Source organism: Grampus griseus, assembly GCF_964374135.1.
Source record: "Grampus griseus genome assembly, chromosome: 12".
Classification (NCBI taxonomy): domain Eukaryota; kingdom Metazoa; phylum Chordata; class Mammalia; order Artiodactyla; family Delphinidae; genus Grampus; species Grampus griseus.
The window spans coordinates 38,207,864-38,229,932 of NC_139006.1; the positions used below are offsets into that span (position 1 = coordinate 38,207,864).

At 37.7% G+C, this 22,069-nt stretch overlaps 1 protein-coding gene across 1 annotated transcript in view; it reads right to left on the bottom strand.

The window, feature by feature from the left end:
- USP14 (ubiquitin specific peptidase 14) overlaps nucleotides 1–21,718 on the bottom strand; it is a 45,636-nt gene extending 23,918 nt beyond the window's left edge. The window contains exons 1-5 of the mRNA XM_082667285.1: nucleotides 21,546–21,718; nucleotides 16,536–16,681; nucleotides 14,179–14,211; nucleotides 6,589–6,693; nucleotides 5,753–5,856 (exon numbers count right to left, since the gene is read on the bottom strand). Of these exons, the coding sequence (XP_082523411.1) occupies nucleotides 5,753–5,856; nucleotides 6,589–6,693; nucleotides 14,179–14,211; nucleotides 16,536–16,681; nucleotides 21,546–21,561 (404 nt within the window). The 5' untranslated portion in view covers nucleotides 21,562–21,718. The remainder of the gene's footprint in view (nucleotides 1–5,752; nucleotides 5,857–6,588; nucleotides 6,694–14,178; nucleotides 14,212–16,535; nucleotides 16,682–21,545) is intronic.
- Between the last annotated feature and the right edge of the window lie 351 nt (nucleotides 21,719–22,069).

The following is a 22,069-nucleotide window of genomic DNA, read 5'->3' on the forward strand; positions in this document are numbered from 1 at the left end:
TAAATAGTATAAATAATAATAAATTTTTTAAAAATAATAATACCTTTAAAAAAAGTCTACAAATAACAAATGCTGGAGAGGGTATGGAGAAAAGGGAACCCTCCTTACACAGTTGGTGGGAATATAAGCTGGTGCAGCCACTGTGGAAAACAGTATGGATGTTCCTCAGAAAAGTAAAAATAGAATTACCATATGATCCAGCAATTCTACTCCTGGACATATATCTGGACAAAACTATAATTCAAAAAGATACATACACCCCTATGTTCATAGCAGCACTGTTCACAATAGCCAAGACATGGAAACAACCTAAATGTTCATCGACAGCTGAATGGATAAAGAAGATGTGGCACATACATACAATGGAACACTACTCAGTCATAAAAAAAGAAAGAAAGAATGCCATTTGCAGCAACATGGATACAACCAGAGACTGTCATACTAAGTGAAGTAAGTCAGAAACAGAAAGCCAAATACCATATGATATCACTTATATGTGGAATCTAAAATATGACACAAATGAACCTATCCCAGAAACAGAATCATGGACATAGAGAACAGACTGGTGGTTGCCAAGGGGGCGGGGGTTGGGGGGGGGAGTGGGAGGTTGCGGTTATCAGATGTAAGCTTTTATATACAGAATGGATAAAACAAGGTCCTACTGTATAACACAGAGAACTATATTCAATATCCTGTGATAAACCATAACGGAAAAGAATATTAAAAAACCAGAATATATGTATGTATAACCAAATCCCTTTGCTGGACAGCAGTAATTAACACAACACTGTAAATCAACTATACTTCAATAAAAAAAGCAAAAAACAAAAAACTTGGGGCAAAAGGAAAAGATAAGAATTTATAACTTATTTTTTAAATATTTATTTATTTTGACTACACCAGGTCTTAGTTGTGGCGTACGTGATCTTTAGTTGTGGCATGCGGGCTGCTTAGTTGCGGCAAGTGGACTACTTAATTGCAGCATGCAAACTCTTACTTGTGGCATGCATGTGGGATCTAGTTCCCCAACCAGGGATCGAACCCGGGCCCCCTGCATTGGGAGCACAGTGTCTTACCCACTGGACCACCAGGCAAGTCCCTTTTATAACATTTTTTAAAAAACATCTGAGCAATCTCATCTAATGAATAGAAAACAAGCAAAATCTCAGAATTAAATACTTTCATTCCTACATGAGAATAAATTAATGATCCAAGCATGCAACTTAAAAAATAATATAACAAGCCTAAGGAAAACAGAAATAAAACGTTAATACAAACAAAAGTAGAACGAATCAGACAACTGAAAGAACTGAGTGAATAAATCTAATAGCTGATTCTGTGAAAAATACACAAACCTCTGGCAAGGTAATCAAAAGAGAAAAAATAACTAATACGAAATAAAAATGGAGAAAAAAATAGATCCCAAAACAGAGTAACTCATATGCTAAAATAGTTTAAAGACATAGGGACAAATTCGTAGGAAAAAATAAATTACCAAAACTGACTCAAAAAGACACAGAAAATGGACATTTAAAATGCCCCAAAAAGGGCTTCCCTGGTGGCGCAGTGGTGGAGAATCCGCCTGCCAATGCAGGGGACACGGGTTCGAGCCCTGGTCCAGGAGGATCCCACATGCCACAGAGCAACTAAGTCCATACGTCACAACTACTGACCCTGCGCTGTAGAGCCTGTGAGCCACAGCTACTGAGCCCATGTGCTGCAACTACTGAAGCTTGCATGCCTAGAGTCCGTGCTCTGCAGCAAGAGAAGCCAACACAATGAGAAGCCCGTGCACCGCAACGAAGAGTAGCTCCCACTCGCCACAACTAGAGAAAAGCCCATGCGCAGCAATGAAGAACCAACACAGCCAAAAATAAATAAATAAATTTATAAAAATAAATAAAATGCCCCCAAAAAAGCTGGGTCCAGCCAATTTTATTCTATCAATTCTATCAGCCATTGGTCCAGCCAATTTTATTCTATCAATTCTAAGTTCTATCAAGAATAGATCATTCCTCTACAAATTTGAAAATGAAAGTAAAATAGCAGTCTAGTAATTGCTAATGAAAAGACTATTTTGTACTTACTAAGAGTTGGCTTGCCAGTCTCCAATAAGACAAAAATACTGTCATGTGATACTGTCTTTTACAAGTAACACAGAATTTTCAAGAGTAATTTTTATTATATACACTTTTCACTTTAGGTTCTAAATTTAGAACTCCCACATTAAGATGAGGTTCCACTGTTGGGCAGCATCAAGCAAACCAGATTTTATCTGCAGGTATTGTTCTTGGCCCTCACTGCTTCTCTTCAGCTAATCCAGCCTGTTTCTCTTAAATGCATTTTCTTTCTACTCTTCATCAGTATACATCCCACTCTCCAGAACCTGCCATACATTTGAGGATGAACTTCAGCATCTCCAACAGTAAAGCATCTTTCATGGAATTGTCCTCTTTTCTTTCATTCCTATTTTATCAGTTAGTGTCATTTTCCCAAAGACATACAACCCCATCCACATCATTCTGTATCGATTAAGTTAGTAAGTACAGGGGCTTCCACCCTCTTGCAACAACTTAGAATTCAAAATAGTTTACCTGGTTTCAAGAAAATGGAAGCAACAAGATGAAATCTCCCTGCTTATAAAAAACTTAGAGAAGTTAACTCCAAAACATGAAAGAGAGCTCTCCTTGACGTAGAGGCTATAATAAGGAATCCCAGATGAAAAAAGTAAAGAGGAAGTCTTGGAAATAAGGCAAATCTGTCCCAACTAGCCACCCTCTATGACAGGGAGCTGCCCCAGCAAGCTACTCATTCAGATAATTTGCACTTGGGACACAAGAGAATACACTGCATAAGATAAGTACACCATCTTCAAAGAAATGAAGATCTATATATCCAAAGAGAACAAAGTTAAAGGACCAAACAGGAAAAAAAAAAAACCTTTAAATAAGAATACTTTGGCGCCTCAGAGAAATAAAAGCAGGAATCATATCCAAAACTTAAGAAAGGGAGATTTTATTAAAAAGAAGGTTGTGATAAATGAGCAGTTGTGAAACAAAGCTAACGTACAAATCAGTGAAATGTAAAACAGAACTGAGGCATTCTCCTAGAACACAGCACATAAAAGTAAAAGTGCAGAGAAAAAAAAGACATTAGCAACAGATCCAAGAACCCCAATATTTAGAATATAAGAGGAAGGTAAAATAGAAGAGAAGCAATATCTGAAGAAATAATGGCTAAGAATGTCCCAGAGTTTAGGACAACAGTCCTCAGACTAAAAGCACCCACTGAGGGCTAAATGAGATAAATAAAAGAAAACCCACACTTAGGACTGTTGGAAAACGTTGAAAACAAAAATAAAGAGAAAACCCTAAAAGTTACTGACAAAAGATTAAGAATAGAGATTGATATCAGACCTCTCATCAGTAACCATGGGCACACTACAACAGTGGGGAAATAACTATGAATCTCTGAGGAAAAATAACTGACTTTAACATTTCCCAGCAAAGCTGTTCTGAAACAGTACCCGTTTACTTGGTAGTCTTCCTCCATCAGACCATCAGTACCTTGAAAACAGGTGCTCTGTCTTATGCACTGGCAGTATATTAGTGGCAATCTAGGCAACTTCATGTAAATACCTGACAAGTGTTCACTTCAGAGAAATTCGGAAAACCTTCAGTTACTCTCAGGTTTCTGCATGTCCCTTCTCTCTCCTCTCTACTGCTCAATTTTATCAAAGCATTTCACAAGCCAGTAGGGGAGAAAAAACCACACAGCATTCATAAAGCTAAGAATCCAAACTGTAGTTCAGAATTCCACCACATATTAATAACTGGCAATGTATGAATCAAAACAGATGTAATAAATGTAGTCAGAATTAAATTACATATTTTTTAAAGTTACACATTTATACTCACTGAAGAGAAGGGACCCTCATTTTATAGACTATTTGATATGTTCTCAAAACATGGATAACTGTTTACTGTAAATACAGTAGTATAAAAACAAAGTTCTATTTCTTTTAAAAACCGTTACTCACTGGTATAAGGATAAACATACAACGTATGTGTTTCTAGACTAGAATCGAGAATCCAATCTTACTTTTTATTACATGCATTATGGTCAATTAATTTTCAAAAAAGGTGCTAAGACAATTCAACAGGAAAGACTAGTCTTCTCAACAAATGGTACTGAAAGAACTAGACATCCGCATGCAAAAGAATGGGGAAAACTACCTCCCACCATACAAAAAAATCACCTAAAAATGGATCATAGACCTAAATGTAAGAGCTAAAACTATATAACTCATAAAAAAATTTTATGACCTAGAAATTAGGCAATGGTTTCTTACATATGACACCAAGAAAAAAAATTCAACTACATCAAAATTTAAATTTTCTGTGCTACAAGAATGCGGTCAAGAAAGTGAAAAGACAACTCACAAAATGGAAGAAAATATTCGCAAATTACCTGAAAAAGGACTTGTACCCAGAATATATGAAGAACACTTACAACTGAATAATAAAAAGACAAACCATTTAAAGCATAGGAAAAGGATATGCTGATCAGACATTTCTACAAAGATATACAAATGGCCAATAAGCACATGAAAAGATGCTCAACATCATTAGTCACTAGGTAAATACAAATGAGGGCCACAGTGAGATACCATTTCACCCTTAGGATGGCTATAATCAAAGACAGAGTCCCAAGATGGCAGCCACCATGAAGATGACTGCATAGATGTCAATGTTACATCTGAAGATCAACAAAAGATAAATGTGCACAGAATACAAGTAGAATCACAGTTAAAGGAAGAAACAGAATTAAAAAAGAAACAGCTCCAAAATTTAGGAGATGCTTGTGAGGATATCACACTTGCAGATGACAACTGCTTAATGATATCTCATCAGATTAGTGATGTTTTCATTAGCCATTCTCAAGAAGAAACTTCAAGAAATGTTAGAAGAAGCAAAGAAAAATTTCCAAAAAGAAACTGATACCTTAGAATCCAGAGTGGAATCAATGCAGCAGGTGTTAGCAGATTTGAAAGTTTAGTTATATGCAAAACTGGAGAACAGCAAAAACCTTGAAGCAGGAGAACGCTAAACATTTTACAATACTTTTAAAATGTTGCTCAACAGAGGTTACCATGTGACCGAGCAACCCACTCATAATCAAGAGAAATGAAAACAACTCATCTGCACAAAAACTTGTGCTTGAGTGTTCATAGCAGCATTATTCATAATAGCTAAAATATGGAAACAATCCAAATGTCCATCAACTGATGGATAAACAAAACATAGTATATCCATACAATGGAATATTATTCATCCATACAAAGGAATGAAGTATTGAATCATGCTACAACATGGATGAACGTAGAAAACATTATGCTAAGTAAAAGAAGCCAGTCAGCAAAAAGACCACGTACTGTATGATCCCATTAATATGAAATGTCCAGAATAGGCAAATCTGTAAGACAAAAAGTAGATTAATGGTTGCCTAGGGCTGGAGGTGGGAAAGGTATAAGGAGCGACTGCTAATGAGTATGAGGTTTCTTCTTGGGGGGCAGGGGAATATTCTGAAATTAGACCGTGGTGATGGTTGCACAACCTTGTGAATATAATAAAGACCATCTAATTGAACATGTTAAAAGGGTGAATTGTACGATAAATGGATTATATCACGATAAAGCTGCTAATATATATATATATATATACGACATAAAACAATCTCTCTTCTGTCTTACCTTTTAAGGGCATCTTTGAGTTCAGGTACAGAACGAATACACTGAACTGTAGCATTCATGTAACAAGTGTTACCAAGGTTTGTCAATCCACATGGTAATTCCATCTGATAAGGAAAAGGATTAAATCATTTTTAAAAGATGACACAGCATATATAAATCACTAAACACACTGAAGCAAATACAATTTACCAACTCATACCAATTTATTCTACCTTAACAATGTTTTATTTCCCTAACAAAAAATTTTACTTGCATCATGCGGACAATCATCCTGTTTTAATTCCCTTCTTAAAAATAATAAGAAAACAATCATATCAGTTCTGCCTCATCTGCAGGTTTATCACTGGAAGAGGGTAACAAAATATATACAGAAACACTTCAAAAAAATGAATGGTACTATATAAATGCTGGGTAGTAAAAATAATAATAATATTTGACAAGTGTGTGTTGGCCAGTTTCTAAACCAACACTGCATTTAAATTAAGGATAAACTGTATATTTTCAACATGGAAGGTTTTAAGAATTTAAATATCCCAGCATTTAAACTATTTAACTTCTTTGAGCCTGTTTTCCCATAAAATAACAGTAAACATTTAAATAGTACTATCTGCCAGACACATATTTATTACAGATATTCACTGACTTTATAATGAATTATTCAATTAAAATAGGATTCCTTGAGCCAATTTCAAAGATAAAACTTTTATTTACTGCTAATAACATCTATCTTAATATTGATTAAATCTTCAAAACATGTAGATGCTTTCTGAAAGGCATCTTACTAACTGTATTTCTTAAAAGTAGTGATCAAATATATAAAATGTGGTATGTCTTACAGCAGATGCTAACTGTTCTTCTGTCATGTCTTCTACGAAGACAGTTTTAGCTGAGGGTTCCTCAGGAAGAGCATCTGCTGACCCCATCATTAGTAAAGTCATTCCCTGTTTAAAAAAAAATTAATTTCATGAAAATGCTGAAAAGTTGATCACGTTTATGTGCAATGAAAGAAGCCAGACACAGAAAAACACACGTTGCATGCTTCTATTTGCTAGAAAAGGTAAATCTAGAGAGACACAAAGTAGATTAGTGGTTGCTAGAAATGAAGGTGAGAATAGGGAGTGTCTTTAAATGGGAACTCATTTCTTTCTGGGGTGATGAAAATATTCCAAAATGAGACTGTGGTGAAGGTTACACAACTCTGTAAATACATTAAAGATCACTGAACTGTTAAAAAAAAAAAAAAAAAAAGTACTAGGGTGGCTGCCTCAGGCCACAGGTCATCTGCTTATCTGAAAAGGGGTATAAGGAAACTTCTTAGAATAGTGGAACTTCTTTATCTTGACTCTGGTAGTGGTTTCATGACTGTATAAAGTTAACCAAATCCATCAAACTCTCACACTAAAGTAGGTGAATCTTACTCTCTATATACTATACGTCAATAAAGTTAACAGAAAAAACACAGTCACAAAGAAAGCTGAGAATGTTTTCAATATTGGAAAGGAGAGAATTCTTCAAATGATCATTAATATTTTGTGGCATCATTTCTCCCCATAACACACTAAGCACTGATAAGATTCTTTCTATGAAAGTCTACTGTGAAATGTAACCATTATTTACATTTGAATAGAAATATTTTGAAAGCATTGAAATCTCCATTAAATAGAAAATATCAAACCAAACATATAAATTAGTTCAAAATATCTAATTTTATAATTCTACACATTATTAACTTAAGGGAATACTTATATTCAGTACAGATACACCATTCCATACAATAGAAGAACAATAGAGACACTGTCACCTTAAGTCTCATAATCCTGAAATGTGAACATCTTATTCAATATCTTTCTGGAAGACAAAAACATCTGAGACAAAGACAGAGGGTAGAGAGGTTTAAAAGAAAAAAAAAGGCCAGAAGGAGAAATTTTTTTTAAAAAAAGGACAATAAAATAAAAATATCTAGACGAAGATTAAAATTAGTAAATTAATAAGGTCACCAAACTCATAGTCTTATGAGTACCTATGTTCAAATCCAACAATCTTCATTCTATCACCTATTATTTTTATTTAAACTTTCTATAAGATAATAGCAAAGCAGTACTAAGCTATCACTAAAGAATCTTTCTTAAAAGACAACTGTCGGGCTTCCCTGGTGGCGCAGGGGTTAAGAATCCACCTGCCGATGCAGGGGACAAGGATTCGAGCCCTGGTCTGGGAAGATCCCATATGCCCCAGAGCAACCAACACTGTGTGCCACAACTACTGAGCCTGCGCTCTAGAACCTGTAAGCCACAACTACTGAGCCCATGTGTCACAACTACTGAAGCCCGTGTGCCTAGAGCCTGTGCTCCGCAACAAGAGAAGCCACCGCAGTGAGAAGCCCGCGCACTGCAACGAAGAGTAGCCCCCACTTGCCACAACTACAGAAAAGCCCGCACGCAGCAACAAAGACCCAACACAGCCAAAAATAAAATAAATACATTTATTAAAAAAAAAAAAGACAACTGTCTCAGGAAAACCAAATATCTGAGGAATATACTAGCAACAGTCAGTTAGAAAATACAACAGAAAAGAAAGAATACCAACAAATATCTAAGAGTAAACATAACAAGAAATATGTAATACTTTAATAAGAAAACTATAAAGCTTTACTTAGGGATATTAAAAAACACCTAAAGAAACTGAAAGACACGAAAGATTTCTGGAATAGAAAAATTATGTAAAGATGTGATTCCAAACTATCATATAAATTTAACAAAATTCCTTTCTGAAACTTTACAAAATGTTTCATTCATGTAGCAAATTCATACCCATGACAACAGCTAAGAAATTTCTGAAAAAGAAGACTAAAAACAACAATACCTTTAAAATTATTAAGAAAATAGATTACAAAATGAAGAATGCTGAGGACAATAATTTAGAAAAAAAATACTTTGAGTTCTCCACCTCATGATATGCCACACCCAAAATGAATTAGAAACTGAAGATTTAAACGTAAATAAAATGAAACAAATAATTACAAAACATTTGTTTATTTTCTAAAAAGTCTTACTGTTTTTGGAAGATTTTCTAAAATTGACATAAAAGATGAAAGGACTCATGTCTCTAGTCTATAACTATATAAATCTTAAAAACTTGCCCATTACCACAATCAAAATTTTAAAGGACAAACTTAAAAAAAAAATCACTATATATAGGCACAATAGAAAAACAGGCAATAGAGATAAGTAGAAAGCCAACAAAAAAGGCTTAAAATTAAATTAAATATGCTTCCACCTTAAGAAGCTAGCAGAAGTATATATTAAAATCAAAGTAAAAGGAGGAAATGAAGCAAAGAGGGGAAATCAATAAAATAATAAATAAACAAGCAAAAGTTAACTCTTTGTACTGGGGAGAAAAAAGTATCAATGAAACTTTACAACCTCTGCCTAGATGATAAAGACAATAAGCAAGAAATCACAATTTGCCAATACGGGGGCTGGGGGAGGGGTGGAATGACAGAACTACAGATTCTAGAATCTGTAGGATATCCTGTAAGAATGTAGTATGACAATCAATCCAACAATTTAAACTAAACAGACCAATTCCTTAAAAGACTCTACCAAACCGGTGTAAAGAAAATATAACATCTGAATAATCCTGCATTTATTAAAGACTCTAAATTCTGAATTAAAAGTCTTCCCACCAAGAAAGCTCCAAGCCCAGAGAACTTCACTAGAGAATTCTACGAGACACTATGTGTGTGTGTGTGTGTGTGTGTGTATATATATATATATAAACTTTCAGAAAAGAGGAGAGGTATGAATGCTTCATAACTCATTTTATACGGTCAGCATTACACTGATAGCAAAAATCAAACAAAGACAGTTCAAGAAAACTACAAACCATCTCTCACAAAAAAGAGACACAAAAATACTTAACAAAATACTACCAATAGAATCCACATTATATAAAAAGGAAAATATATAATGACCAAGTGGTTTACTATTTCGAAAAAGGCAGTGTAGTTCATCACATTGAGATTAAAGGATCTAAAAAGAAAAATTTCAATATATATAGAAAAAGTATTTGCCAAAACTCAACTCCCATTCATGATAACTCTCAGCAAACTAGAAATAGAAGAGAACTTTCCTCAACCTGATGAACATCTGTAAAAAACCTGTAAAATTCTACAATGGGCAAAACTACCCTATATATGTGTAGCTGTAGTCTCAAAAAAGAGGAAAGAGAAGGACAGAAAAAATAAAGAAATAGCTAAAGATTTTCTAAATTTAATAAAAACTATAAACACACAGATCCAAGAGGTTTAAGCAGAATAAACATAAAGAAAACCTGACCAAAACAAATTGCTGAAAACCAATAATGAGAAAAATCTCAAAAGCACCCAGGGAAAAAAGGACACATTACATGCAGAGGAACAATGATAAGAATGACAGCAACTGTACAAATGAGAAGACATCTTTCAAGTATTGAAAGAGTGTTAATCTAGAATTTAATACCAATCAAAAATGTTTTTCAAAAATGAAATGAAACCAAGAGCTTTTCAGAAAAACAAAAGCAGAGAAAACTCATAGATAGGCTCTGCAAAAAATGTAAAAAGGAAGTTCTCCAGGCAGAAGAAAATGATACCAGATGGCAATTTGGATCTGGATCCAAAGGAAGAACACCAGAAATGGTAAATATGGGTTTTCTACGTTTTTTAATCTCTTTAAAGGATAAATGACTATTTAAAGCAAAAGTAGCAATGTAGAAAGTAAAAATAATAGCAATGTAGTATGGAGTTTCTAACAGGTAGAAGTAAACTATATATATGTATGACAACAACAGCACAAAGCAGGGAAATGGAAATACACTGTTGTAATAGTCTTATACTATGCCTGAAATCACTCGTTATAGATACATAATATAAACCCTACAACAGCAATTCAGAAACATCAAACATCATCATAGGACCCTTTATACCAACAGTTGGCAAACTTTTCCTATTAAAGGCCATATAATAAATATTTTAGAATTTCTGGGCCACATACCATCTTTGTTGCATATTCTTTGTTGTTTTCAACCCCACCCCTTTAAAAATATAAATATCATTCCTAACTTGCAGGCCTTACAAAAACAGGCTGCAGGCCAGATTTGGCTCAGAGTTCACAGTTTGATGACTCCTGCTTCACATTCTTAAAAATTGAGAACTTCTGTTATGTAGTTCTCAATATTTACCGTATTAGAAATTAAAACTGAGAAATTTTAATAATATTCATTCAAAAACAATAAACCCACTTAATGTTAAGATAATTAACATTTTATGAAAGATAATTATATTCTCAAAACAAAACTAGTGAAGACTGATATTGTTCTACATTTTTTCAAATGTCTTTAATGTTTGACTTAAGAGAAAACAGTGGATTTTCATATTTGTTTCTGTATTCAATCTGCTGCAGTATCACATGTCCCACAACCTCTGAAAAATTACTGTACATAATCAACAATAGAAAAGGCAAATAAAATCTTAATGTCAACATGAAAATACATTTTTTAAATATGAAAACAGTTTTGATCTCAAGGATTCCTTGAAAGAGTCCTGGGTACTGCCTGGAGTTCCCGGGATACACTCAGAGAACTGTTACCCTAGAGAAATCATTAAAACTCTGGGAATGGAGGGGAGAATGGAAAATGACTGTTAATGAACACAGGGTTTCTTTTTGGATAATGATATGTTTTAAAACTAGACAGTGCTGATGGTTGCACAACTCTATGAATATAGCAGAACACACTGAAATGAACATTTTAAAGCGCTGAATTTCATAGTCAGTGAATTTTCTCAGAAAACTTATTATAAAAGCATAAATAACAAAAGAGAGATAAAGCAAAGTCAGAGATAAACACAAAATTAAAAATAATCGAAAAGAAGGCAGCAAAAGAACAATGAGACAGAAAACAAATAGCAAGATGGTAAATTAAACCCAAACATGTAGATAATAACACTGAACATAAGTGGTCTAAAGGTTCCAATTACAAAGTAGAGATTGTAAGACTGGATAAAAAAGCAAGACCCAAGTATATGCTAACCTAAAAAAATCCATTTTAAACAAAGACACAGATGTATTAAAAGCAAAAGGATGGGAAAATACATGAAACGCAAACAATAATTAAAAGAAATATGGTGTAGCTTTATTAAAATCAAAGTAAAACTGAGAGCAAAGAATATTACCAAGGATAAAGAGGGACAGTTCACTGTGATGAAAGGTCAATTCATCAAGATTTAACAATCCTATATATGCATGCACCTAATAACAGAACTTGAAAATACACAAAACAAAACTGATACAACTGAAAGGAGACATAATCAAATCCACAATAATAGAGATTACAACACGCTTGATAAAAGAAGTAGACAGGGCTTCCCTGGTGGCGTGGTGGTTAAGAATCTGCCTGCCAATGCAGGGGACACGGGTTCGAGCCCTGTTACAGGAAGATTCCACATGCAGCAGAGCAACTAAGCCCGTGCGCCACAACTACTGAGCCTGTGCTCTAGAGCCTGTGAGCCACGACTACTGAAGCCCACGTGCCTAGAGCCTGTGCTCCGCAACAAGAGAAGCCACCACAATGAGGAGCCCACGCACCACAACAAAGAGTAGCCTCTGCTCACCACAACTAGGGAAAGCCCGCACCCAGCAACGAAGACCCAACGCAGCCAAAAATAAATAAATAAAATAATTCAAAAAAAAAAAGGTAATGGGTTTGCTATTGCTACTTTTAAATGAATAATATGTTTAATTTCTCAGCCTTAATTTCAAATACAATAAATATTGACATAACCCATATATATGAAATTCTTTGGGGTTAAAAAATAATTTTTGAGGGCTTCCCTGATGGCGCAGTGGTTGGGGGTCCATCTGCCGATGCAGGGGACATGGGTTCGTGCCCCGGTCTGGGAGGATCCCGCATGCCGCGGAGTGGCTGGGCCCGTGAGTCATGGCCGCTGAGCCTGCGCTCCGCAACGGGAGAGGCCGCAACAGTGAGAGGCCCGTGATTCATGGCCGCTGAGCCTGCGCATCCGGAGCCTGTGCTCCGCAGCGGGAGAGGCCGCAACAGTGAGAGGCCCGCGTACCGCAAAAAAAACACAATAATTTTTGAGAGTGTAAAGAGGTCACAAAGACCAAGAAATCTGAGAACTGCACATGCCAAAAATGCAAGGTTTAATAGTTAAAAATCAATGAGACTAGCCAGATTACCAGAATAAAAGAGAAAAATCATATGATCCTTTTAATCAGCAGAAAAGTACTTAAAATTCAAGAGCCATTCATAACTTAAAAGGTCTTAGTGAACTAGGAAATGACAAAGATGTCCACTCCCACCACTTTCTATTCAATGCTGTATTAGAAGTCCTAGCCAGTAAAGTAAGGCAAAAAAAGAAGTAACAGCCGTAAAGACTGGAAAGGGAAAAGTAAAACTGCCTCTATTTGCAAAGAGCATGCTTACTTACATAGAAAACCCAATGGAATCTACAAAAAAACTACTGGAACTAGAAAGTGAATTTGGCAAGGTCACAGGTTAAAAATAAACTGTATTTTTTTTTTTTTTTTTTTTTTTTTTTTTTTGCGGTACGCGGGCCTCTCACTGTTGTGGCCTCTCCCGTTGCAGAGCACAGGCTCCGGACGCGCAGGCTCAGTGGCCATGGCTCATGGGTCCATCTGCTCCGCGGCATGTGGGATCTTCCCAGACCGGGGCACGAACCCGTGTCCCCTGCATCGGCAGGCGGACTCTCAACCACTGCACCACCAGGGAAGCCCTATAAACTGTATTTTTATAATCTAGCCATGAACATTGGAAAACAATTTTTTTTTAAAGTATCATTAAATAGCCAAGAAATGTTAAGTTCCAGAATCTAACAAAAATCGTGCAAGCTCTCTACACTGAAAAATTATAGAACTGAGCTAAGAGAAATGGAGAAGTACACCTTATTTAAGGATTTCAGTACTCAATACCTTTAAGATGTTCATTCTCCCCAAACTGAACTACAGATTCAATGCAACCTAAACAAAATTCCAGGAGTCCGTTTGCTGGAATTGACTAATTCTAAAATTATAAGGAAATGCAAAGGAGTTAAAATATTCTTGAGGAAACAGAAAAAGTTGGAGAACTTACATTATCTTATTTCAAGACTTATTATAAAGCTTTAGTAATCAAGACCATGTAGTACTAGTATAAGGTTAATCAAATATATCAATGAAACAAGAGTCCAAAAATAAACCAACAAATGATTTTCAAGAAAGACTCTGACATAAATCAATGAGAAAAGGAAAATATTTTCAACAGATAGTGCTGGAACAACTGGATATACAGACAGAAATAAAGGCATTTGGAATACATTTTGTGTAATAATTAGGGAACTGCATTATAACTAGTGTTCTTCAGATAATACTTACATTTTTTATTTTGATGTTTCCCCAATCATCATCCTGTTTTAAAGACAAATAATAAACATTTAACCACCCCCATATAATCCAAACATAATCTAAAAATCAACTAATTTTATATTTCTACTTCAAAATAGAAATTGTCTATATGCAGATTTTGCTTAAAATTACTGTAATCAAAAGTATTTTTTAAAAAACAAAAAACAAATGCAGTCCTAAAACTAGTAAGTCTAACAATTGTTCAAACTACATAAGATACAATCTAAAAGGCAGTAAACTTGGCAGCACCAAAAGTACTGAAACACTTGACTGATGACAGATGCTAATTTTTTGCATATTTGGAACCAGCAGAGCTAATAACTAGCGTATGTTTGACAAGAATAAAGAATAACTTCAGAAATGAAATAAGGTCTACATAATTAGGGTGATTATATAATCACCCAAATCAAGAGACTCTTGAGAATCAAAGTGCTACTAAAAATTATACCAGGAGAGTAAACAAGACTACCCAAGGCAAACTAACCCTTAATAGTATTTGCTGCATCCACAAATGTTTCTCAAGTCCTACATTTCACATCTATGAATCAATTAACAAATACTTTGACTTCAGTATGTTCAATTTAAATCAAGTTTTTTTGGAAATGCCATGATTGGTCCACAGATATTTTGGCAGCTAAAAGCCCTTCCCTTCAGGGGATGGTCAGTTCCATATCACTCCTTCCTTTTTACTGAAGGTACCAGGCACTCAATACACCTCCCTTTGGTGGTGCCACTATTTCTTTTTGGGCATCCTGCTTCAAAGTAGAACAGTAAGTTTCTAAATGCCCTTCTCAGTTTAAGGGCTATTACTGCTAATCATAAGGAATGATAATTATAAATGTCTCCTCAAATAATGCCTCCTCCTACTTATCCAAGGTCACACAAAGCTGGGAAATGAACCCAGATCTGCTCGACTTGTAAATCACATGTTCTTTTGGTGCCTTACTATATGTTACTTAAGCCTCTCTGATGCTCAGTAAAATATGTAAAATACATTTACTTTCCTCATTTTTAATATACATACAGTTGACAATTACAGAAAACAAAAACCTGGCACAGAGTAAGTATTCAGTAAGTGGTAGCTATTAGTCATAGTTTCATTTAATTCACATTTTTCTGTAATTCTCCACAGTATACCACCAGTACACAGTTCAGCACAAATTACGTTACCAAGTTCACTAATGACCAGAAGCTCATACTGCAACTTGAGGGGAAACAATGTTTCTTCACCAATATCTGTTTTACGGCCCAGCTAACAGGGGTAGCCAATCCTTATCTCTAAAGTTAATTAGAGCTCTTTAGCATTTCACATCTAACTCTTGAAGAAAGTGTATTTTAAAAACTATACTTATGGGCTTCCCTGGTGGCGCAGTGGTTGGGAGTCCGCCTGCCAATGCAGGGGACACGGGTTCGTGCCCCGGTCCGGGAAGATCCCACATGCCGTGGAGTGGCTGGGACCGTGAGCCGTGGCCGCTGGGCCTGCGCGTCCGGAGCCTGTGCTCCGCAGCAGGAGAGGCCACGGCAGTGAGAGGCCCGCGTACCACAAAAAAAAAAAAAAAAAAAGTATATAGTATTACAAACAATAATAAAGAAAATACCTTCACATCTTTTCTGTGGCCCTTCATCAATGATACTGGTAAGCTTGGACTCTTAACTGTAATCAATGTGATCCTTCCAAGGGAACTAATGGAAAACTTAAATTCCCTCTCTTTTAAACAAAAATTTCTTTCCTCCCATCTCCAGGCAGATGTTAGATAGTGATTACTTCTAAGAGAAAGGGGCTCCTTTTAATGGTAGGATGCAAGAAAGGCCAAAGGAAAAACTAACAGTTTTCTAGTATTCCAGAACCAGGGCCTTAGTAAATTTGGTACATTCGCATGTATATACAAAAACACATTGTGTAGTAGCCTTTAAAAAATAAATTTACCATACTGTTCCACATTTTTAACAGAGATAAAATTTCTAACCCCATAACTGAAAATTACTAAGGAAATACAAATAGACTTTTTTAGTCTATACAAAATGAAATACTTTTAACACACATTCATAAGAAAAAAATTCAAACACAGATAAATGGAAAGTGCCCCAATCCCCTGACCTCCAGAGATAATCACTGATAAAATGCATTTTAAAATCAAAATTTTAATGATGCTTTATAATATAGTGTTTTGAAATGGCTACAATGTTCCTTCCTTAAACTAACATGAATAAGAGTTTTAATACCACAGACTATATACTCTCACCAAATAAAAAATACCTTAAATGCTGCATTTTCTGGTGCTAGTTATTTTCACTAGTACATAATGAAAATCTGGACTAAATTTTACCTTCAATGTTCCTCCTTTCACCATAACCTTCTGTCTGGCCGGCTGGACTCCAGTCAGTGCAAAAAGCTGAGCCTTGAACACCATCGGAGGTTCATCAGTATTCAGTTCTACACCTTCAAATTTCTCCTTTCCCCATTTCACAGTAACTGCAAACAAACCATAATTTTTTTTTTAATTTACAAAATAACAAGACTTAAGATTTAGAAGATCCTTAGGGAACTATTAGGCTAGTTCTTAAAAGCCAAACTATGTCATTAATCTTTTTACACACCTAAGGCCTACCAAATCAGGAGTGAAGTGAATGCAACAGATCTTGGATAAAATTTAACTGGATCTAATCCAACTTCTCATTTGATAAATAAGGAAATTGAGACTTAAAAGAAGCTGATTGATTAATGTCACAAAACCAGTCAGTAAATATACAGGGCTTCTGAATCCTACTCCAATAGTATCTGCAAAATATGACCACACTGAAACACTTCCCAAAATAAAGTTCACAGACTTCAGAATGTGTTTATTTAAACAATCATTAAAATCAGTTGAATATTACATACTGCTGAAATAGAGAGGGGAAAGAAAGGCTAGAGTATTTTGAGAAGAAAAAATATTCTTGGGAAAATAAAGCACACTGAAAACAGGTTAAGGAATATAGATCCCGGATTATAGGAAGAAAGGTGTAGAAGAACTGAAAGGTCTGCCTCCTGAGCAAGAGGTGGTCAAATATTAAGAAGAATCCAAAAATATAGCTAAATTATTAAAAATTATAGAAATCCTACTTCACAGCCATTCAGATGGCTACAACAACAAAACCACAGAAGATATCAAGTGTTGGCAGGGATGTGGGGAAATTGGAACGCTTGTGCATTGCTCTGGGAATATAAAAATGGTACCGCCACTGTGACAGAAAGTATGGTGGTTCCTCAAAAATCAGGCATAGAATTACTACTATGTGATCCAGCAATTCCATTTCTAGGTATATACCCAAAAGTATGGCAACCAGGGAATCAAACTGATATTTGTATACCCATGTTCCTAGCAGCATTATTTCACAATAGCCTAGAAATGGGAGCAACCCAAGTGCCCATCAACAGTGGAATATACATACAATGGACATTAATCAGCCTTAAAAAAATAATGAAATTCTGACACATTCTACCACATGGATGAACCTTGGAGACATTATGCTAAGTGACACAAGCCAGTCACAAAAGGACAAATACTGTATGATTCTACTTATGTGAGGTACCTAGAGTGGTCAAATTCCTAGAGACAGAAAGAAGAATGGGGGTTGCCTGGAGGCTGGGGGAAATGGAAACAGGGGTACAGAGTTTCATTTTAGGAACGGGAAGAATTTCTAGAGGTGGGTGGTGATGACGGCTGCAGAGCAATCTGAATGTACTCAATGTTAAAAACTGTGCACTTAAAACTGTTTAAAACTACACTTTATGTTACATATATTTTACCACAATAAAAAAATTTCTATCTTATAAAATAGCTAACTTTTGAAATATGTTAACATAAACAAACTAGGGAATTCCCTGGAGGTCCAGTGGTTAGGACTCCATGCTTTCACTGCCCAGGGCCCCGTTTCAATCCCTGGTCAGGGAACGAAGATCCCACAAGCCATACAGCACAGTCAAAAATAAATAAATAAACAAACAAACAAACTCACTCACTCAAGGATGTACACAGTTTTTTCCACTGAAAACTTTATACCTACTCAAAATGAGAATCCCATAATTAATAGTTGTCTAATTTCTCTGATTACTAAAATCAGAATATAAAAAAGTGACCCTGACTCCAAATCCCTATTCTTTCACTAGTTCAATTAACGTGTTAGCGTTCATTCAATGATAAGCCCAGTAACAAGGATTAGGGAGACTCTCTGTGAACTCACAGTTTAATAAAGGAGAGAGGGAAAAAGGTTAAAATAATTAACAATACAATATAAATATTACAAATGCTAGAGGAGCACAGTGGAATGCTTCATGAGGGAGGAAGGATTCTCTGGAGAAAGTGTTAACTGTGAGTTACCACTATCAACTTTGAGTCTCAAAGAAAAAAATCAGGTGTTAGAGAATAAGAATAAAAGCATTCTTGGAAAAGACACTCAAAAGCATAAAGCAGCATGGTGTCCTCTGAGATACAAGTAATTCCCAGAGTGAAGGGGAAGCAGCTGAAAAAGGAGAAACTGACCAAAGATCAAATCAGGGAAGATAACATAAGTCACGTTAAAACATACAGGCTTTAGGTTGTACAAAATGTGCAGCCCCTGAAAGGTTTTCATAAAGGCCACTTTGGTCTGGTTTGAACATTAGAACACTCTAGCAGCAGCAGAGAAAATACTGGTTTGAAGGGGGAACGACTACAATCATTGAGACAAACCAGAAACATATAACAATAGTACAAACAAAAGAGGGAGGACTAAATCAAAACTGTATTAGAAATAATGAAGACGAATCTGAAATTTATTTAGCTGTGTCACCATGGGCAAGTTAAACTTTTTGCTTACCCATAAACCAGGGGTTCCCAACCCCAAGGCCACGGACCATACCACACCATGGCCTGTTAGGAACCGGGCCGCACAGCAGGAGGTGAGCAGCAGGTGAGGGAAAGAAGCTTCTTCTGTATTTACAGCCGCTCCCCACGGCTTGCGTTACCGCCTGAGCTCCACCTCCTGTCAGATCAGTGGCAGCATTAGATTCTCATAGGAGCACAAACCCTACAGTGAACTACGCATGCGTGGGATCTAGGTTGCACGCTCATTATGAGAATCTAATGCCTGATGATCTGAGGTGGAGCTGAGACAGTGATGCTACCGCTGGGGAGCGGCTGCAAATACAGATTATCATTAGCAGACAGATCTGACTGCACAGAGACCATAATAAATCAACTGCTTGCAGACTCATATCAAAACCCTATCAGTGAGTGGGAAGTGAAAACAAGCTCAGGGCTCCCACTGATTCTGCATTATGGAGAGTTGTATAATTATTTCATTATATATTACAATGTAGTAATAATAGAAATAAAGTGCACAATAAATGTAATGTGCTTGAATCATCCCGAAACCATTCCTCCCCAACCCCTCCCCGGGACTGTGGAAAAACTGTCTTCCACGACTGGTCTCTGGTGCCAAAAAGGTTGAGGACCGCTGCCATAAAGGAGAATTATACTAGTACCACGGGACTATGTTGAAAATTAAAACAAAGCAACATGTATAAAAAACATTAGCTTTGGGCTTCCCTGGTGGTGCAGTGGTTGAGAGTCCGCCTGACGATGCAGGGGACACGGGTTCGTGCCCCAGTCCGGGAAGATCCCACATGCCGCGGAGTGGCTGGGCCCGTGAGCCATGGCCGCTGAGCCTGCGCGTCCGGAGCCTGTGCTCCGCAACGGGAGAGGCCACAACAGTGAGAGGCCCGCGTACCGCAAAAAAAAAAAAAAAAAAAAAAACATTAGCTTTGTACCAGACAAAAAAGTGTTCGCTAATTTTTACAGCACTTCTTCTTAAACACGTAAGTGTCTGGACGTTTAATTTTCTATCAAAACTTATGACAGTACTTAAGATGTTCTTGTTTTAATACAGGGCTTTTTGCAGAATCTGAAAATACAGATTCTCAATATGGAGATGTCAAAGGAAGAAACCTTAGAAATCTACTTCAATTCCCTCATTTTGGAAATGAGGAAAAGATCTGATTAAATATTTAAGATGGAACTCAATATCTAAGAAAGTTTGGTGAGTACAGGCATTTTTTGAGGGGAACAAACTACCTGTGTGTGCTTAAGTATTAGCATACACAGGTATTTACCGCCGTTACTTCATTAATGCCACTTAAATTCTATACTGCATAAACAGAATATTTCAAGTACCATTCTACTGTTCCATTGTTGTGGCCTTAGAAAAAGAGGTTGAGCAATCATTATTAAAGCATTTGGGGACACACAGTTTTGAGGGCATTAGCCTGCTGTGGCCCCCTTTGCCTGGCAAAGCAATAAAGCTATTCTTTTATACTTCACCCAAAAAAACAAACAAAAAATCATTATTAAAGCATTCTAGAACATCGAGAATCCATGTCGAGTTTAAACATTATTTTGTTTGATGTCATTCTTTGAAAACGCTGAATCTTCAATAAAGGAATTATGATACAGTGTCAAGGATGGCCAATGAATCACACATCCATAGCCAACTGGAGCCACCACATACACTTTAGGGGCCATTTTGAATTACACTAGGAGACAGCAAGGTCCATTAACTCGGTAAAAACATGATCCCTGGCCAACCCCTCGGACTGCCATCACGCAAAAAAACCCTGCCAAACGCCAATCAAAAGGAAATGATACCCGCGACCATTTGTATTCCTTTACCTCTCAAAGCTAACACTGTGCTTCGGACACAGAAACACAAAACAGTGTCTGATGAAATGAAAATGAAGCAAAAAGCTCGCAATCTGCCTCGGGATAAAAATGAAATTGGTACAAACGGGGTGGTGGCAGCAAGGGGTAAGCGAAGGGAGGCTATGGAGGGAAACCCCCAGAACGAGGAAGGAAGGAAGGCTTAACCTCACATCTCTGGTCCATCCATCACTCCCTTACCGAGGCTTCCCCTCCTGGCCGCTCCCTTCCACGGCTACGGCTACCACTGAAGAGGTTCAGGAAATGCCACTGCACCTCCAGCCTGGTCCCTGCTGCCCCGGGACACAACCTCACCCTACCCCGCACGCGAGGACAGAGACAGAACTATTCTGCAGAGTCACCACTCGGAGGGGCGGACGCTCGCTGCTTCCCCACCTCCCCTCCGGCTCCCACCCCACGCACGCGGTGGCCCAGGAGGGGCACGGCTCCCTCGCGTTGCAGGGCCCGGAACTCGCAGGGAGAGAGAAAGGGGCCAGGGTCCCCTCCACGCCGCGGAATCCCCGCCCCGCGCTCAGCGGGGCACCCGCCCTGCAGGCCAGGCCTACACAGAGGCCTAGCCCCGGGCGGGACTGCGGAGCACGAGACGAGGAGGGCGCTCACCGGAGTAGAGCGGCATGGCAGGGCGCGCTAGGAGGCGGCGGTGGCGCAGGAAGGCTGGGCCTGGCAAGAGCGGCGAAAGGAAAGGGCCGCAAAGAAGTGGTGGCGGCGGCCGAGGCGGAGGCGCGGTAGTGGCGGCAGACTCAGTGCGACAAGAGCCTCATTCAAACCGGCCACTGGCGATGACGCAGCAACACGCCGTCCGCCGGCCGAGCCACGGGGCGTCTGAGGGGAGGAAGCAAGGCGGGGCCTGCGGGTGGAGAGACAAGGGAGGTGGGAGCGGCCGGGTGCCCGGGGCCCCTGCGCTTCACAGGTGCGCGCCTGCGCACTGCACCCCGTCTGCGCCTACCGGCTCCCAGCCCCGCCCCGCCCCGCCCCGCCCGGCTGCAGACCTAGCGGGAACCTAGTGTCCCAGCCGCAGCTTCTTAGGAAGTCGTTCACCCGTTTCCAAACGGTGGGGCAGTACGAGCTGGGGTTTTATTCTCTCTGTTAATGTAGGCTGGAGAAGAGCCTTGCTCCGCCCCTCA